We start from the raw sequence: 17,314 nt of genomic DNA, 5'->3' as shown, positions 1-17,314 counted from the left end.
AACAAAGCTCCGCCTCCAAAACTTATGAAGGTTGAACTAGAGTCACCATTAGCAAGGAATGTCATGACTTTTAAGCACACTCATACATTCGACTGTTTGAAAGACAAGTTACTATACTATACTATACTATACTATACTACTATACTATAAAGATGCAACCTCTCCTCATAATGATTTATGAGGATGTGAAGGGGCATTGGGGACAAGTCTATAAAATGACTGACAAGGGGCCAATCCAAATACAAACAGATATTCCAGACCAGAAGGCAGTTTTCCAAACCGCTTTCCAAACCTATTTGTTCTAGTAAGAAATCAAAAATATTGACTATTGCATGTTTAACTAAGGGAAACAAAAGTTTAACAACTTCTGTTTTATTAACCTAACAGCCTTTTATGGGCAGCAAAAACACTCTTAGAGGATAAATTAGGACTAACTGTTACACTCTTAACAGATGGTCATGAGTGGACTGACTAGAAATAGCTTTGCTTTGAATGTCAGTGGAATCTAGGGAGAAACAAATTGACCTCAGTTTCTATAGATCAGATTCTTATATATGTATGTACAAACTGTATGCATGTATTGTGTGGGCATTGTCCTATTTTAAAATTAATTTTGCATTATATATCATAAATATCATCAACAATAAAAATCCAAACACACCGACAATTTTACCAACTAAATATTGTAGCTCTAATATGTATTTATATGTATCCCCACAAAAATCATAAAGCTCGACAAATAATGTCTTGGGTTACTAAGCTGCAACTGATCAAATAAATAGCTACAATTAATCAATTAAAACTGCTGCCTAGAGAGAGCCAGATGAACCCATTTGCATATTTGTTTTTTGTGATCTTGCTTATCTGAGCTCCCAGCAGAATGTACACACCGACTGCATGCCTGCTGAGGAGAGGAAAAGCCTTTTAACGTTGATTACCAGAGGACTACAAAATGCTGCTTACAAAGGCTATCTAATTTAAGGGAGCATGTGTGTAAGTCTATGTAGATTGGTTCAGCTCCATGTACTAAAAGAGAGAAAATTGTTTATAATACTTGTAAAGAATATCAGGATCACTAACTTAAGCACATTCTGTGACTACTACACATGAGGGTGCATGGCAGTCATTAGTTTTTCTTCTTCTGGACATTTTGCAAAAGTGAAAGGCCAGGAAAGAATAATAGCACTGCATCTATTCATTAGAGAGAGACGGTATGGTTTATGTCTGTGACTTAAAGACAATTTACTTTTATTTTGTAGACAAACATCAATAAATACACCATCATTAAACAAACGTCTGAATTAATATACAGTCACAGAGAGAGCAATATTCGATAATGGTTATGAATGATAGAAGAGGAAAGCTGTTGATGCATTGTTTAGCTCCAATGTGCTCCATGTGGCTGACTGATACAGCTATAGTGTGGGGAGATGTAAATTAGTTGCTGCAGCTTCTGTCTTATTTTTGCCAGCAGTCGTTAAAGCGTCAAGATGTTTCAGGTGTAATTCGTATGCAAGAAGAAAAATGGAACATCTCATCTCCTTAAATTAGTGTAAGAACAAAGAGTAAACACGGCAATCAATAACGGTTCAATAAAGAACCATTAAAAGCAATGTGACACAAGTCAGGAGAAAAGATGAGTGTGGGGTCATCGCTGCAGTCAGGATGCACTGCAACTGACTGGTGTGTGTGTGTGTGTGTGTGTGTATGCGTGTGTGGTGAATGCTGCATTTTTATCTCCAGCAGCCTGGCCCCTTCTCATCAGTCCATCCTAGTCAATGTGTCTATCACTCTCAGTCTACTACTCAGAAGCCTATTTTTATAAATGTATTCACATTCATTAGACTTGAGTGTCATTCATAAGAGCTCTTCTTAAATGCAGCCCCACCGTTTCGAGCTTGTGACAGCAATCCTCATCCCACAAATTAATAACGCACGCAATCACTGGAAAAGGTAGTGTCTGTCAAGCAACAATGGCTTTTGATTTCAGAGCCTACCATAAGCTTTCCCTCCTCAATAACAGCACAAACGTTGTATAACTCAATATTAAAAAGCTGTTTTAGTGCCTTTGAAACGAGAAATCGTTAATTTGAGTGGGAATTAATTAGCCCCTTTTTTTTAATCTCTTTGACCGAGCACGTTATTCTGCCTCATAACATCTCTACGGCAGGCACTTAATTGCATGGAATAGTAGAGGGTGTGAATGCTGCCTCCTAACGAGCCATTAGCTAATAGGCATACGTGTGTGCGTGTGTAAAAATAAGGCCAAATCACATGGGTGTGCTTAGCATCCATTGTGCCGGGAATATGTGTGATGGCCTGAGTTTTGAGGTAAAAATCAAAGAGGCTAATTCAGGCCATGAGCCAGTTTTTCACTGACAAAACTAGAGTACAACTGCTTGACTAAATCATGATAAACTTTTAACTTGCATCTGATGTAGAAATTGCAACTAGAGAGCCTGCTTCTGTCCTCTAAATTCATTACTAATGAATACAATCGCTTTTGGGAAGCACACATCAAATAAAAGGAGCTAGAATGGAGGGATAGAACTGTCTCTGCTCCTCCATTAAAAATGAAGTCTTAATGAAGTGTTTTATGACCCAACCTCCTCTATGACCCCCCCGCCTCAGACTACATGGGCACCCTTTGTTCATCCTCAAGCTTTCCATTCTCTCCAGCCTGTGTGCTAGAGCTCCATTAATAAACTAAGCTTTCAGAGGAAGGGAAAAGAGCCAAAGCTCTCACAACACTGGCATGATTAAAGCTTTTAAAAACCACCACCCTCATGTTTCATAGGGAAGATAGCATGTAGTGTGTGTGTGTGTGTGTGTGTGTGTGTGTGTGTTTTCTGACATGGCTTCGCCTCTGGTGAGTACAGTGATGGGTCCGTTGCATGAAAGCCAACTGGACAAGAGGCCTTAATGAGGCTGCTGGATCAATAGGCAGGTCAGGGGGAGCCGTCAGCTCTGCCCGCATGCTGATAGCTTTCTCTTCAGTAATGAAATGCTAACAAGCCTCAGCATCCATTAGCGCCAGCATCATATGTCAACGCATATGTAACAGTTCTGTGCTATGGTGTGTAGGTCTCAGTGCACCAGCAAGATCTGCTTTCATTTTGCTAATTATCAGAAACTAACCCAAAATTTTGTTATTGATAAATGCTTTGCTTGAAATGGAGAGAAATTTCAAGTTTTTGTGCTGTTTGATAAATCTTTGTTAAATTTTTTTAAATATGTAAGGAATAAAACATGACAGGGAGTGCTATAACAGGAAAACAATCAACAATAGGGTGGGAAGATGCCATTACCACCCTGACATGCTTTATTCCTCATATACCATAGTAATTTGCTAAGTATTACAATTGTTTGGGGCTCCAGAGTGGTGCAACAGAAAAGGAAAGGCAGGGTGGGAGGAATGGCATTACTGTCTTTCTGCTGTTAATCAAAGCGACTAGCCAATCACAGGCGTCTGTGAGCTCATGTATGCAGAACAGGGTAGATAGCGCTTTTCTCTGAGTGTGATGCAAAATGAGCAGCTGTTTAAATATATGTGGAGGTTGGCTTCATGTGTCTCAGAGGAAGCATGTGTTTGCCCCACCCCACCCTGGATGGTAGCTGTTATGTGATGGGGAAAGTTAGCTAGTTAGGTACTATAATGTAAGCTATAAACTGTTGTTCCCTCACATTCTCTAGAAGTTAATAAGACAAATAAAATGCAACTTAGCATGTTACCATAAAGCACAATGTACTTATAATTCCCCTTAGCAAAAGCCTTAAAGGAACAGCTTTACCTCTGAGAGCTGACACAAGAACTGAACAATGTTGCAGTATAAATTTGTGTATTTTATTCACACAATAATTGTTTTTATAAGTTGTGAGAACATCTGTTTTATTCACTATATTTACTAAAGTGTTAATTAACACACAACATTAATTCTTGTTGTCTCTTAATGACTAAGACCATATGTTGATACTGTCATGGCTTGCTACTGCTTTCTGTACTCAATTACTTACATAGGGAATAAAATCAGTTCTTGGTAGTGGTCTATGATTTTTGAAAACTTATTGTACATCCAATTACAGAGCAATCAAGTGTAATTTCACCCACACAGTGGTTTGCTGACTGTTAATTTTGTTGATGAACACTGAGAGGAAGTATCTTCATCAACAACCTCTTTCCCATGGCAAAAACTAAATAATAAAACCTCACCTTTCTACTCCAAATATATGCTGAAACGTAATTACATTTTCCTCAGAAAATAAAAAATAGACAAAAATGTCAGAAGTGGTTGATTGGACAAAGGTGAAACTTTTTCCTCTAATTTTGCTCATTCATTTTGTAAAGGCGATTATACAAAGGAATTAATTAATACGCATGTGTGCTATACGCTCGGCCGCACACGGCAATAAGCAAGGGGAAAGCGGGTGCCGTTGTAGTTTCACACACTGCTGCATATACTCTGATCTGTGTATGCATACTTAGTAGTTACACGGAGTAGTTGGAGAAAGATGCTATGATACCTTGATATCCTTTCTTGTTATACAGTATATAAATGTTATGTTTTATGATAAGGGGGAAAAATGCATTTTTATGGCTGTCTTGTTAAGCTAATATATTACTAGCTAGCTCAAACTAGCATAAATGATGACACCCCACTACAGTCATTGAAATTAATTTACTTTTATTAAGTGACTGCAGCATAATAAGTGCTCCTTAGAGTAACGTTATTAAATAAGCCCACTTCCATATGAAAGAGCTCCATCATAGCTGTATGGAAATTTCAGCCACCGCAGAACCTTTATTTAGCTAAAATACATCAAAGAAGGAGATGGAGAAAGGCTTTAGTAAACTTGTAAATCAATCTGCTCTGCATATTGGGGGAATTTGAGAAATTAAAGACCAAAACCTTTAGTTTATGTTATACTGACTAAAGAGCTGTAGTTTTTCATCAATTAAATCCACTCTAAACAATACAATAACCAAATGAAAAAATATGTGACTAAAATTATTGTGTATTTTCATCAAAAGACTATTTTTTTTAGGGATTCCACTAATCTGATACCCAGGATCAGTACTGGGCTGATAACAGCTAAAAGCTGTGGATGGATATCAGAGAAAAAAAAGAAACGAATTCAATCCAATCCTATGCCAAATGGAAAAGCATGGAATTGGACTTGGAAAAGTTTTTTTTGGAACTGTAAATGTTTGCATAAAAAGAGAGACATAATTGTATTTTTTCTTAGGATTGATTTTATTATATTTATGCTTCATACTTCAAGATATTTATTTTTTCCTATGTAAATGAAAATTTTAAACTGAATTTTAAAAAAGCTGTGGTTTTGTGGAAATTATGTTTTTAGCTATGTGTTTATCATGTATTTTTTTAAAGTGATATATCCACAAATATATTTAGAAACACCATTTTAAAGCTGAGTAGGTTTTAAAGAAAACAAATATTGAATGGATATTGATATCAGCTGATACGCAAGGTTTTAGTATTGAAATGCTTGTATTAAAGTATTGAAGTACTGTTATGAGAAAAAAAAGTGGCATCGTTCCATCTCTACTTTTTTCTAATCTAATGACTTAAAAAAGATAAGAATGTTTCAGATCTGCTTTTAGCAGTGCATATCCCCTGTAGACATTTTGTACACTCATCATCTTTTCCTCTCTATACTGCTCCATTCCAGAACCAAACAGAGCAGCCCACTGTGTTATACAAACATCTGTGCTTCATTCCTAAAAACAGTGCATTAAAGATATAAAATATAGACATGAACGAATTTATAAGGATTATTTGGATGATTAACACCAGATAGCTGTTTCTGAAACAAAGGATAATAGTGTTAAACATAAGCTAGGTTATGTTGACTGATAATGTCTCATTGCACTGTGAAAACTAATTATCCATAATTATACTTTACACAGCCTCCCCTGACTTTTACTCAACTCACAGTTTCCTCTCTTAGCTTTCTGGCTGAAGAATTATATTTTTCCCTCTCAAATGCCCTATGGTGCAAACAGGCTGTGTTTAAGCTCTTCTGGCTGTTCAGACTGCAGTATTGTAATTGTGTTCTGATAGCCTTAAACTTTTAACAATCTTAGCTCCCCCTTTTTCCCCAGAATTCACTAACAATTGTATTCCTCCATTTTAAGTTTCCACCTCTTAATGTCTTTTATACACTCACTGGCCACTTTAATAGGAACACCTGTAGAACTGCTCATTCGTGCAGTTACAAAATCAGCCAATCATGTGGCAGCAGCATAATGCAAAAAAATCATGCAGATCCAGGTCAAGAGCTTCAGTTAAAATTCACATTTTCACAAAAAATTCACAATGGGGAAAAATGTGATCTCAGTGACTTTGACCATGACATGGCTGTTGGTGATGGACTATATTGAATATTTCAGAAACTGCTGATCTTCTGAAATTTTCACGCAAAACAGTCTGTAGAGTTTACACAGAATGGTGCAAAAAACAAAACACATCCAGTGAGCAGCAGTTTTTTACTTTATTACCAAATTAATTGTTTGTGACAGCCTTACTTAGCTTTTTATTTTGTTCATCACCAACATTAGCATGCCCTCTAACTTAGCAGGCAAGTTTCCATGTGAACTGCTGCCATATAATCTCTGATGTTTTTGGTCTAAAACTGTGAAGCAGTTTTTAATTTAAATACTACCTAAATCACTTTTTGAAACTGGTAATAATCTTGAGCGAAACAACAATTTATATAACCCAAATCAGCAACTCAAGAGGAGTTACTCATTTATAAAGTATATTTAGGCATACCGTCTGACTCTTAAATTAGAGGCTTGTGTGTGTGTCTCCGTGTTTGTGTGTGTGTGTGTCAGCTCTCAGTCCTGAAACCCCGTAGGTCCGAAGCTTTGGGCTCTGACGTCAGGCTCTTGCTCAGATCATGGGATGCTGCACTGATTCAGGCTGACGGAAGCGTCCTTTCCCCTCAGCCATGACATCTTTGATATGTCTGGAAATCTTCTTTTTTCTCTCCTTCTACTTCTTCCCTTCCCTTCATACACCAGTGACCTTTTGTATGCCATGGTTGTCTAAGTCAAAGTGCATCAGACCGAGATACTGTCTTACAAGATGTTTCAGAAGAAAACAATAAAACTGTTTAGAGGAGGTCTGACCTTACCAGAGGGTAGAGTGTATAAGACAGGCTTCTTGGCCTTGATACGCTGGTGGTGAATGTGATGACCAGAACGGAATGGATGGTATGCTCCATCTCTTTGACAGACTATGCTGAATGCTGATGTTCACACTCACAACTCTGACCAAAGAAATCCCACTGAAAATATTAATTTAGCTGAGCAAAAACTAGGACAGCACTGTTCGTCTCTCTGTGCTCTACAATGACGGGTTACGGCATGTACTTTGCAGATATTAATACGTGCTTGACTGTTCAAAAATTGTTCAAAGGCCTGAATAAATTGTGCTCAACATGAGCTATGCTTCCAGGGTAATTATATGTGAGACAGTTAAAGGTTCGCTCAGTTTGTTCTGGGTACTCATGTGGACTGTGGACTTTTTAACCATTACGATCTGTCAAAAATTACCATTCATTACACTGAATCATTCTTAGTGCTATGGTAATGTTACTGTGGCTAATAATAAGTACTGCTTATTGCTTACTTACTATATAAGGTAATTCTGATTATTATAACAAAGATACATTTCTTGATTTTCCACTTCCAAAAATAGTTTAGAATTAGTTTGAGTTAGGAGAGTGAATCCTTGAGTGTTGTGAATTGAGTGTACTTTTCCAGATTATTTCAAAAACCCATAGCTTCTTCAGTGCATTTTTGACCTTTCTATATAAGTGTATATATTTTGAAACTGGTTTCTGTTTATTCACTGCATTACTTCTCTTGAGTTCAAGTAAGTGACAAACCTGAACTCTGAAGCAGTGCAATCAATAAAAAGATTTATATTATAAACTTGCCCAGTAGTTATTAACAGTGCCAGAGGTTTGCCGCTGAATCCAATAAACTGAGATAGATGTGGCAGTATATATTAAAAAGAGTTCTCCTCTGAACTCCCTCCCTCACTGACCAGAATTGATTTAAATGGCAGACATGGTGAATTTAGCTCATGTGGCAGCCAACTCTGGATGCGTTTCATGTCCCGCTTGCAGCGTCATCATGTTAAAGCCTGTCAGGCAATTGCACGCACCTGGGTAGCGCTCAGACAACATTTGCGGTAGTTAAGCATTCTGAGCACATTTTCACATCTCTTTAAACACATCAAAGCGATATTATTGGATTCTACTTTTGTGGTTTGAAATGAAAATAAATAGCCAAACATATCTGTTGAGGATCTCTATTCCTGTCAGCCTTCTTTGCTTTGAGAGGTGCAAATTGCCACACACCAGTTTGCACATTTAACCTCCCAGTCTTTCACAGCTCCACAAGTTATTAAATCATTCAGGGCACAAACCTATGCCACATGGGAATTAACTTTTTTTGAGATTTATACCTCACTGTCATAACAATGGACCTAATTAACTGGTACTAATCTAAAAGTCTAGCAAAGCTGTTAATTTTACAAGGCACTCATAGCCTTGGCCTTGGGGGGAAAAGTCCATGCATGACTAAAGTCTCCTCACTCAACTGCTCTGGTATTTGAGCTCAACTACTGCAGCCTGAGCAGATGAGGACCCAATATATTTTCTGACTCACAGACATTTTGGGGATGTTTGATTTGCATGAACAAAATATCACCGTCGACCATCAAGAGCCTTTTCCTGAAACTTCCTGAAATGCCAAATTCGAAGTCACACAGCGCATAGAGTCTTCAAATAAAGACTGCAGGAATGAAGAGATTAGAGGTGAATCACTGACATATACGCAGCCTGATTGGCAAGGCATTCACACACATATATTACTATTGAGGCCAGTGACATGCACATATTTCCTTGTGTAGACATATAGACCCACTGAAGGAGATCCAGTCCACCCTTGATACTTCGATTTCTTCCACGCCATGCCTCATCAGGTTTAGTGTGCAAGAAAGGAGGTTTATTCTGAGGAACTGCAAATGAGCAACAAGATCTGATTCTAGATGCATTACCATAGGGTATTGTGGTACAGGCAAAGAGGAATAAAAAAATGAGAGCAAAGAACATAATGAGAAGACAAATGGTAGCATCATCCAACCATCCAATGCTCTCTGGCTTCAGGCCACACCAGTAGGAAGTGCCTTGCATTTGTGCTAATCAATAGAGAGCAGTAGACTGGAAGATGCGGCCAGAGGCTCCAAGCCAGGCCAGGGCCTCATCCACCTGCCAAAACCGAGGGAAGATGGGTGAATTGGAACAAGACTAATGCAGAGAGCAGCAATGACAGATGCCCACAGCCACAAAGATTAGGCAGGGGATTCACAAGTGCCCTTCCATCATTTACCCTTCCCAATGTCAAGACAGAGGAAAGGGAGGTTTCTGCATAGACCTCCTTATGGTCCAAGAACTGTGGGCTCTGAGCCAATCGCATATGGGGACTTGTTCAGAGGAACTCAGTTGATTTATTTCCCTTGAAAGCAGGAACAGACTCCAGAGGGATCTTGAGTTCCTGTCCTTTTGCCCTCATAATGTACTAGTGCCCTCTTGGTCACCATGTATAATAATTGTATTTTATATTGAACAAATATGTGCACAGACGTGACTGCAGATGCAAGCGCCTGCAACCAGGGTCTCAATCCAACTATGTCACTGTCCAAGCTTTGGCCATGCACAACTGACTTAACCCTGCAACAGGACAGAGCTAGCATAGGTTCAGCTTCATCACACTTGGGCAATCCTTCTGGTGCAGTACCTGCTGCCTACAGATATATTTTGCCTCAGTCAATTCCAAACTGTTATGGATGATGCATCATCCCAGCATTAGATACAATTTATTGTGTTCTTTTCTGAATTGTTTACTTGCAAAATCAATGTTAATACAAAAGCATTAACATGTTTTAATATGACTATCCACTCAAACACTCAATCCAGACTTGCCAATTGGCTACAAGCCTACTCACAATCAAATTATCATTAACAGTATGCTAATTAACATTACCTCATTTGTTACGCAGCGCAACTTGGCTGGCTTTATTGCTTTAAAACAGAAAGAATAATGGCTTTCCGTATACTATAAACAAGGCCCATGTTATGAATAGTGTGAATGATCGTGAAAAGAATATTAGGAACGATCTGTGTTTTGTTGTATGGATGGGAAAAAATAAATGATTTGTCTGTGATCTTTCTTGTTTGTTTGTGCACTGCTGCAAAAAAAAAGTCAAAATGATTTTTTACTTTATGAAAATATGAATCATACCAAATATCTCAAAATAATAAAAAATAAACATTATGATAACGTTATCAAGTTTCTTCAAAGATTCAGTATTCAACTGCATTTGAATATTAATGAGCCTGTAAGTTTTTTACTGCCGTAAACAACAACAACAAAAAACATCAATAGCAGCGCTACACACATATCACACATAAGGTAGGTCGCAATATATATTTTATCCTAAATTTTAACGGATTATGTTCATTTTATGTATTCACCAACAACAATATCTTCCTGTCACAAAAATTTAGTTACTTTTTTTGTTTTATACAGACAAAAATGCACATTGTTTTGCATTGTTTATGCTTCAGAAGTTTTTCAGTCATAATTTGTCTTGATTAAAATTTTGTCAAATAGAATTACACCCCTAGAAATATGAGTGACCTTCATTCTGATAGTTCTAATGGAAATACACGCTTTTACAAAATGAAAAAACTACATGATTTTACTAGAAAATTAGCAAATCAGAATATAGAAAAAAACATCAAGAAGAATGTACCAAGAAGCATTAATATGGATTTATTTATTATTTAATTACAACATTGCATCCTGAAACAAAGTTTAACCTATATATATAATACTATGTCTCTAATTTGGTTGAGGTAAGGCTTGGTAGTGAGCTCTTATTTATGCTTAAGACTATTCTGTCCAAAAATGTCTCTGCATAGGCTTGCTTGAAAGGAACTTATAATTCTTAGTAAAGAGTGTCATGACCAAATCCATGCCATAGTTAGTGACACAGTCCTACCATAGTTAGTGACCATGTCCTACTGCTGTGTTTTCCATTAAGAACCAGGCTGTATGTTGGGTAAATTTATCCATTCTAATTGGCTATACCTAGATGGAATCCCTCAGCCCCTCCCCCGCCTGGTTGCACTTGGAGGAACACAACTATATGAGCTGAGCTGAGCACATTCTTTTACATATTCTTTCGTACATAAATGGGTGGTTTTTTTTTTTTACACATGTGAAATAAAGGGGGGAAAAAGCAACAACCAAACTATGTCTCGCTCCCTCCCTTTGTCCTCCATCTTTTTCAATCTCTCTGTCAGTGCTTGTATCACTATGTCTCTTTTGCCTGTGCCTTTATTTTTGTTTCTTTATTCACAAGACAAGAATAAGCTCACAGTATCCCAAGGGAGGGAGACTGAATGAGAGAGGAGCTGTAGCAGGCTTTGTTTCTCATTGCAGTTTTCTTTGAGCTGACGCACTCTGTTCTTTAAATGTTTACATTGAAGAGCCCAGGGGCTGAAACAAGCCTGCATGCACTGAGCAAATGACACAGTCACAATTCCACCATATTTCCATATTTCTTTCTTTGGTGCAGTTGAACCATGCTAAGGTAGTTCTACCTAAGCTCTGTATGAATCAGTGAACAAGGTCTGTTCCTAAGTAACCGGCTGGTTTGGCTGTTTGGCAATGGCTGAGCACCAGCCCCTAACCATGTGAGGACCCACCCTACAGTCTCAGTCTTTCTCTTCTTAATATTTCGCTTCATTGCATTCACCAGCCCACTCATTTTAAACTCTATTTACAGTTTGGCAACAATGTACAAATTATACCCTGCTGGTTATATTGTAATTTGCCATGACTTCTCCCAAAGCAAGTTCACATGTAGAACATTTATTAAGCGTATTACACCCTAGGGGTTTTGTTCTTCCCCTGTCAGTAAACAACCCAACACAGGAAAAAAACTCACTTCACGACTTTGATTTAAATGAGCCTTGAAGTAGTGGGTTTTCTGTGGAATCAAAAATTTCATTATTGGCACCCCCTTCATCAAGTATTTAATCTAGTACTATCTCTCTTCCTTCGTTTTTTATTCTTCCTACTTCTTTTTTTTCCTTTCTTCATTCTTTTCCACCTTATCACATTATATCAAATGAATCATTTTTATTCACATATCCGGAATGGTTTTGATCACATCAAGTAGTAAAAGACTTTAATATGCTATCTGTTTCAGACAGGGGAATTTTATGAACTGGGTTGCGAAAGAATTGACTAAATCCGCATAGCAAATGGGCAAATTTGAGCCGGCAGCCGTTGTAAACAGTGAAATAATGGAATGGGTTTTTTCACAGCATGGCAGAGGCTCCGTGGGCAGAGAGTCAGATCTCCTTGGGGGTGACATTACATGGCATCGTGTCATGGCCTTGGTGCTAGACATGGCACATTCTGCCCCACATCCACATTGACAGTCATACCCCTGCAGCTCATGGCCATTACTGGGCAGAGCCTTGTGTGCCAAGGCCTAAAGTCCAAACTAATCTGATTACACTCCCATTCTGAACCACAAACACAGTTTTGCCGCTCGAGTGAGTCGGTTAAAAGGCCTCCTGAAGCGTGATCTGCTCACATGCAGAGGCGACATTCTCTCTCCTATCAGACTGCTATCGATCCTCTGGCAAGTTAACCTGAAGCCAAAACAAAGAAGAGCATTTGACATTCCATCTACACAGCAGTATATGCGGGTCACTGGGGTGCATGATTTCCTGGTGATTTCACCATTCTCCTGACCAACCTCTGCACCCTGACTGGATGAATGAACGGTGCAAGACAGTGCAAGACTGTGGCAGTAGACATGGTTCAGCAGGGCACCGGCTGGTGAGTCACAGCTACTGCTCAGACGCTGGTGGGGGACAGCAGGAGTCAGGCTTCATCCGGATTCACCCAGGACTTTGGAGCAGTTGGAAACAGATGGGTTTTTTGAAAAGTCACTAGGCATCTGTTCCCATTCGGAAACCCAGCCTCGGAGACGTGTAATTAAATAAGTGTCACGCAGCATGCTGATAAATATGCCACAAAGACCATGTGTGTGCGTGCATAATTATGGCATGGCAATGGGAGTACCATATCCCTCCCTGCTCATTACAACACTTACGGGACATCAAAATCAGAGCTTGTGGAGAACAGGCAGAAAGTAAATCCTAAACTTGTATTATTCTGCCTTTTTATGCACTAACGTGTATTGACATTTTGACATATATGCATGTGCTTTTTTTTATTTGCGTGTGCTTGCATTTGTAGAGGATCTTAAATGAACAACAGAACAGAATGTTTGTAATCGTGTAAGGATTTGAGTATTTCAAACAAATTCCTTTTTTGTGCATTGCTGGATTATCAAATATAATCACAAGATTTAAAGATTGTGAAATGTCAGAAAGCTGTCACCAGAAATTTCCATCTTGGACTGGCAGAATGTCAATGCTGAAACCAGGATTTCTTCAAAACACATTACGTGGTTATGCACACCCATACTCACACAAGCATATTAGACTAAGCCGTGAAATTTTACTCAGAGATCTTTATCACCACTTGACCTCTTTGTGATTTTTCTTTCACAAGGTGAAAATCATGACATCAGAGGTTTATTTTCTTTTTCCAGAAAGACAGCTAAGTGAATATAAAATATAAAATAAGCTGGCATGTGTGCCATACTGTTGGAGCAGGCTCCTGTGCGGACTCTGTCACGTTTTCCTATTTGAATTAAAGCATTGCCAACTGTTAATGCAGCAGGAAAGGTGCGTTTGTATCTCCGTACAGAAAAAAATGATACAGACACAAACGCAAGACACCTCTGCTTCTCCAGGGACCCGTTCAGCTTTCACACTCCCCTAATTTATGCAACCCTCTGAGCCCCAGACGCTCTGCGAGGATGACTGAGCCCATTCTATTTACCACAGCGAGGCAGTGGCATGGATGCTCATTAGTGAGCAGGCCCAGAATAAATACTCCAGCTTTGTGAGAGAAGAGAGCAAGAGCATGAAACAGAGAAAGCTGGTGGCTCTGATACCACCTTCTGTGAAGGATCATGCCACTTTCTGGCTCTGCTCCTGGTGGGACCCCCTCCTGAGAGGAGCTCTAAGTTACCTGTGCAGTCTTACACCTCTCAGGAGCCCCAAGTGTATTCCCATAATTGCTTATCAGTGCAAAATGGCAGTGAGAACATTTTCACTCTCTGGTCATTGACTGGTTGGAGGGTGGTGGCCTTTTAAACTCTCATTCATGCTCCTTCAAAGCCATTCAAGGACATTGACAGCAAGGTAAAGGTTTAAATCAATAAGGAAAAAACTGAGAGATTCTAAACAAACTCTGAGTAGTGATATTCTAGCCTACGCAACCAGAGCAGGAAGCTAATAAGTGGCAGTGCCACTGTGCCATGCATAATAATGTATGTCTGAGTAATTCTCCTTTAAGGCTGGCAGCCTTTGGATAATAGTGCGACTTGTTCAAAGACAAAGAAGCTGAAGGATTATGCTGCTTTCAGCAAAGCAATGCTTAGAGTATTGCTATTATCAAATGCACAATACCAGATCCAAGCCACTTTGCAGTTAATGAATCACTGAAACCTGTACTTTGAGGCCCATCGAACAAAATGGATCACTGGACTGTATATCAACCATCTGCCTCAGGACAGCTGGATGATTTTTACAGCAGCTATGGGACCCCGTTGACAAAGCAAAACATGTCGAAAGGTCAAATCTCCCCAAGACCAAAATGTAAAGTCATTTGGTTTGCTGAAAAATGGCCATCACTGCAATTTCTGATCCAAACACCTGACAGCAGCTTAATCTTCAGAGGTCAACCTGCTGCTTTACTGGCACATGAATGGCAGCTGTCTCACACAAGCACCTGAAGAATGAGAAAATGCTTTGCAGTGATTCAACAAGCAGTATGGTGTAAATGTGCTATTTGAGCATGTTACAGCTATGATTCAGAAAGCTCCAGGAAGCTCGGACAGTCTTGCCAGACTGTATGGTTTCTAGCCCAATCGGGCTATTTGTAATCACAGTAAGCTATAATTTAGGTTTGCTGATTATCCATGATTTAAAATCTATATTTTAAGTTCAGACAAAATCTTGGGGAACTGCCTCTGTTTTAAACTGTGATTAGAATTGAAGCAGTCAGTAGATGCAATGAGGCAACACTGAGCTTGGTGTAAATATGTACATACTGTATGTTCATTCGGTGGCCACAGTATGGGGTACATACATGCATTAGCTGTTTTATCAAGTAACCATTTAGGTTACTTTGTAAGTATATAAATATGTACAGTAGCCCATCTTTTGCAATAGGCATTTCCTCTGTCAGTGGACAAAGTCCTCCATACAAACACCAAACCGGCTTGGCAGTGTGTGCTGCACTGGTAAGAATGTACAAGGAATAGTAGCACTCAGTATTCTGAACCTACCTTGTTAGTCCATGTTGTAGATATACAGTACAGTTAGTTTATCCATGCACAGTTTGTCTTAATCGTTCTCCGACCATCCACTACCGTGTCACTACTGTGATGAGAATGGCCCACCGACCAAATAAAATCTGGTCAATAGTGGTCTTGTGGTGGTCTCTTACCACTGATTGATAAGGGTAGAGGTGGGCTGACATATTATACATAGCAACAGATGGGCTATAGTCAGTTATTTCCCACAAAGTGCACCTTAATGTCCAATAATTGTAGCTACAAGGCAGGAGAAACAAATAAAGTGGCCACTGTGTAAGTGCATTTTCCCCATAAAGCCACATTTACTTTAAAAAAAAAAAAGTGCTGGATTTAGGTAACCCCATGACCACTGTTCAGGAGTGTAAAAAAAAAAAAAAAAAAGGAAGTCCAATCTCTATCTCGCTGAAGAGCTGAAGAAGACTCTATAACCCATTCTAGGTCATATTCGAAACATAACACATCTTTATTTGACAGTCTTGGTAGATTTGTATTAAAAATGCTAAAAATGCTAATGTCGCGTGCAGCAGCATCCCAGCCCACTGAGGCGACTGTTAACGAGGATGGAGCAAAGGCTAAAAACAGAGTATCCAAACTCGAAGTCTTTTCCAAATTGACAACACCCGCATCCTTACCTTGAGTATGTGTGAGGTGAATAACGGAAAACAGCAGAATCCAGCCGGCCCCCCGCTTCAGGGTGAACAAACAGCCGGACATTTTCCTCAGAGACTCTGAGAGAGAGAGGGAGAGAGTACGTGTTGCTCGGAAGTCAGTGACACTTTTTCCCTCCGCGCGCGCTCTGAGAGATGCGGTGCGTCACGCGCGCTCAGTCTGTCAGAATGGGAGTATAAACGCGAATAAGGCTAGTTTAAGAATTACACGGACTGCGCTGCTCGTTAGTATCCCGGGTTCCGTTTAAAAGTTGCTGGAAAGGAGTTCATTCTGTCGACTTTACACCAACCGGCGAGCAGAATGCTTCAATGTAAAGCCGCATTCGGTTAAGTTGTGTCGCGCGCGAGATTCCATTCCAGTCAGCGAGCCCGTCACTGTGGGAGAGATGGCGGTGTAGAATCAGCGAGCCGCGGCTACTACTGAAGGAAAACAAGGGCGATCCCGTTCGCTTTGGCATGTGTATTCCCCCCCACTGTTCTCCATGCACCCTGAGCTCAGCTCAGCCACGAGTAATTGTGCGGGTGCTGGCGAATGAGTGATGCAGCCGGTGCTGGAATAGGATCGCCACCGTGCGGCGCGTGGCCGAAGTGCGTGACCCTCACCTTGACGACTGCAACCGCACGCTTTAGCGCAGAGGTGTGTTCTCCAGCTCAAACAGATTAAATATATTGGCTGTCTGGGATCCCTGGGGAGTGCAGAGTGCATTGAGAAGCACTGTCCTAGTGCAGCTTACTTAGAGCTAAAGGTGCATTACTTGTTTTAAACAAAGCATGCACGTTTATACAAGTGTACAATTTATGACCGTTTCAGCTCCAAACATTAGAGGCATTGGAACAAGTAGCCAGATGCCACCTTTGAAAAAAAAAAAAACCTTGCCACATCAATTGCCACTCCATCTCTGACTTATATCTCTGAAAGGACTACGGAATGCATGTAGACTTACTGAAGCTAAGTGAATATAATCATCATTGTAGGGTTGTTATTTTCACCAAATCCCTCACTATTAGAAATTACAAAGCAACCAGAAAGCCAATGCATTACTGTCATTATGTGACCATTTATTTTTACCAAGG

At 39.6% G+C, this 17,314-nt stretch overlaps 1 protein-coding gene across 4 annotated transcripts in view; it reads right to left on the bottom strand.

Moving 5' to 3' along the window:
* The window catches only part of sdk2a (sidekick cell adhesion molecule 2a), a 134,359-nt gene extending 117,574 nt beyond the window's left edge, over nt 1-16,785 (bottom strand). For 3 of the 4 annotated variants that reach the window (XM_026916711.3, XM_026916715.3, XM_026916716.3), the window contains exon 1: nt 16,205-16,784. In XM_026916711.3, the coding sequence (XP_026772512.3) occupies nt 16,205-16,286 (82 nt within the window). In that variant the 5' untranslated portion in view covers nt 16,287-16,784. Of the gene's footprint in view, nt 1-16,204 lie in introns of all 4 variants that reach the window. The other variant, XM_026916712.3, reaches the window with a different exon arrangement.
* Nucleotides 16,786-17,314: the final 529 nt, after the last annotated feature.

Source organism: Pangasianodon hypophthalmus, chromosome 13, assembly GCF_027358585.1.
Source record: "Pangasianodon hypophthalmus isolate fPanHyp1 chromosome 13, fPanHyp1.pri, whole genome shotgun sequence".
NCBI lineage: Eukaryota > Metazoa > Chordata > Actinopteri > Siluriformes > Pangasiidae > Pangasianodon > Pangasianodon hypophthalmus.
The sequence above is the reverse complement of the archived record's forward strand: the minus strand, read 5'-3'. Positions and strand labels throughout refer to the sequence as shown.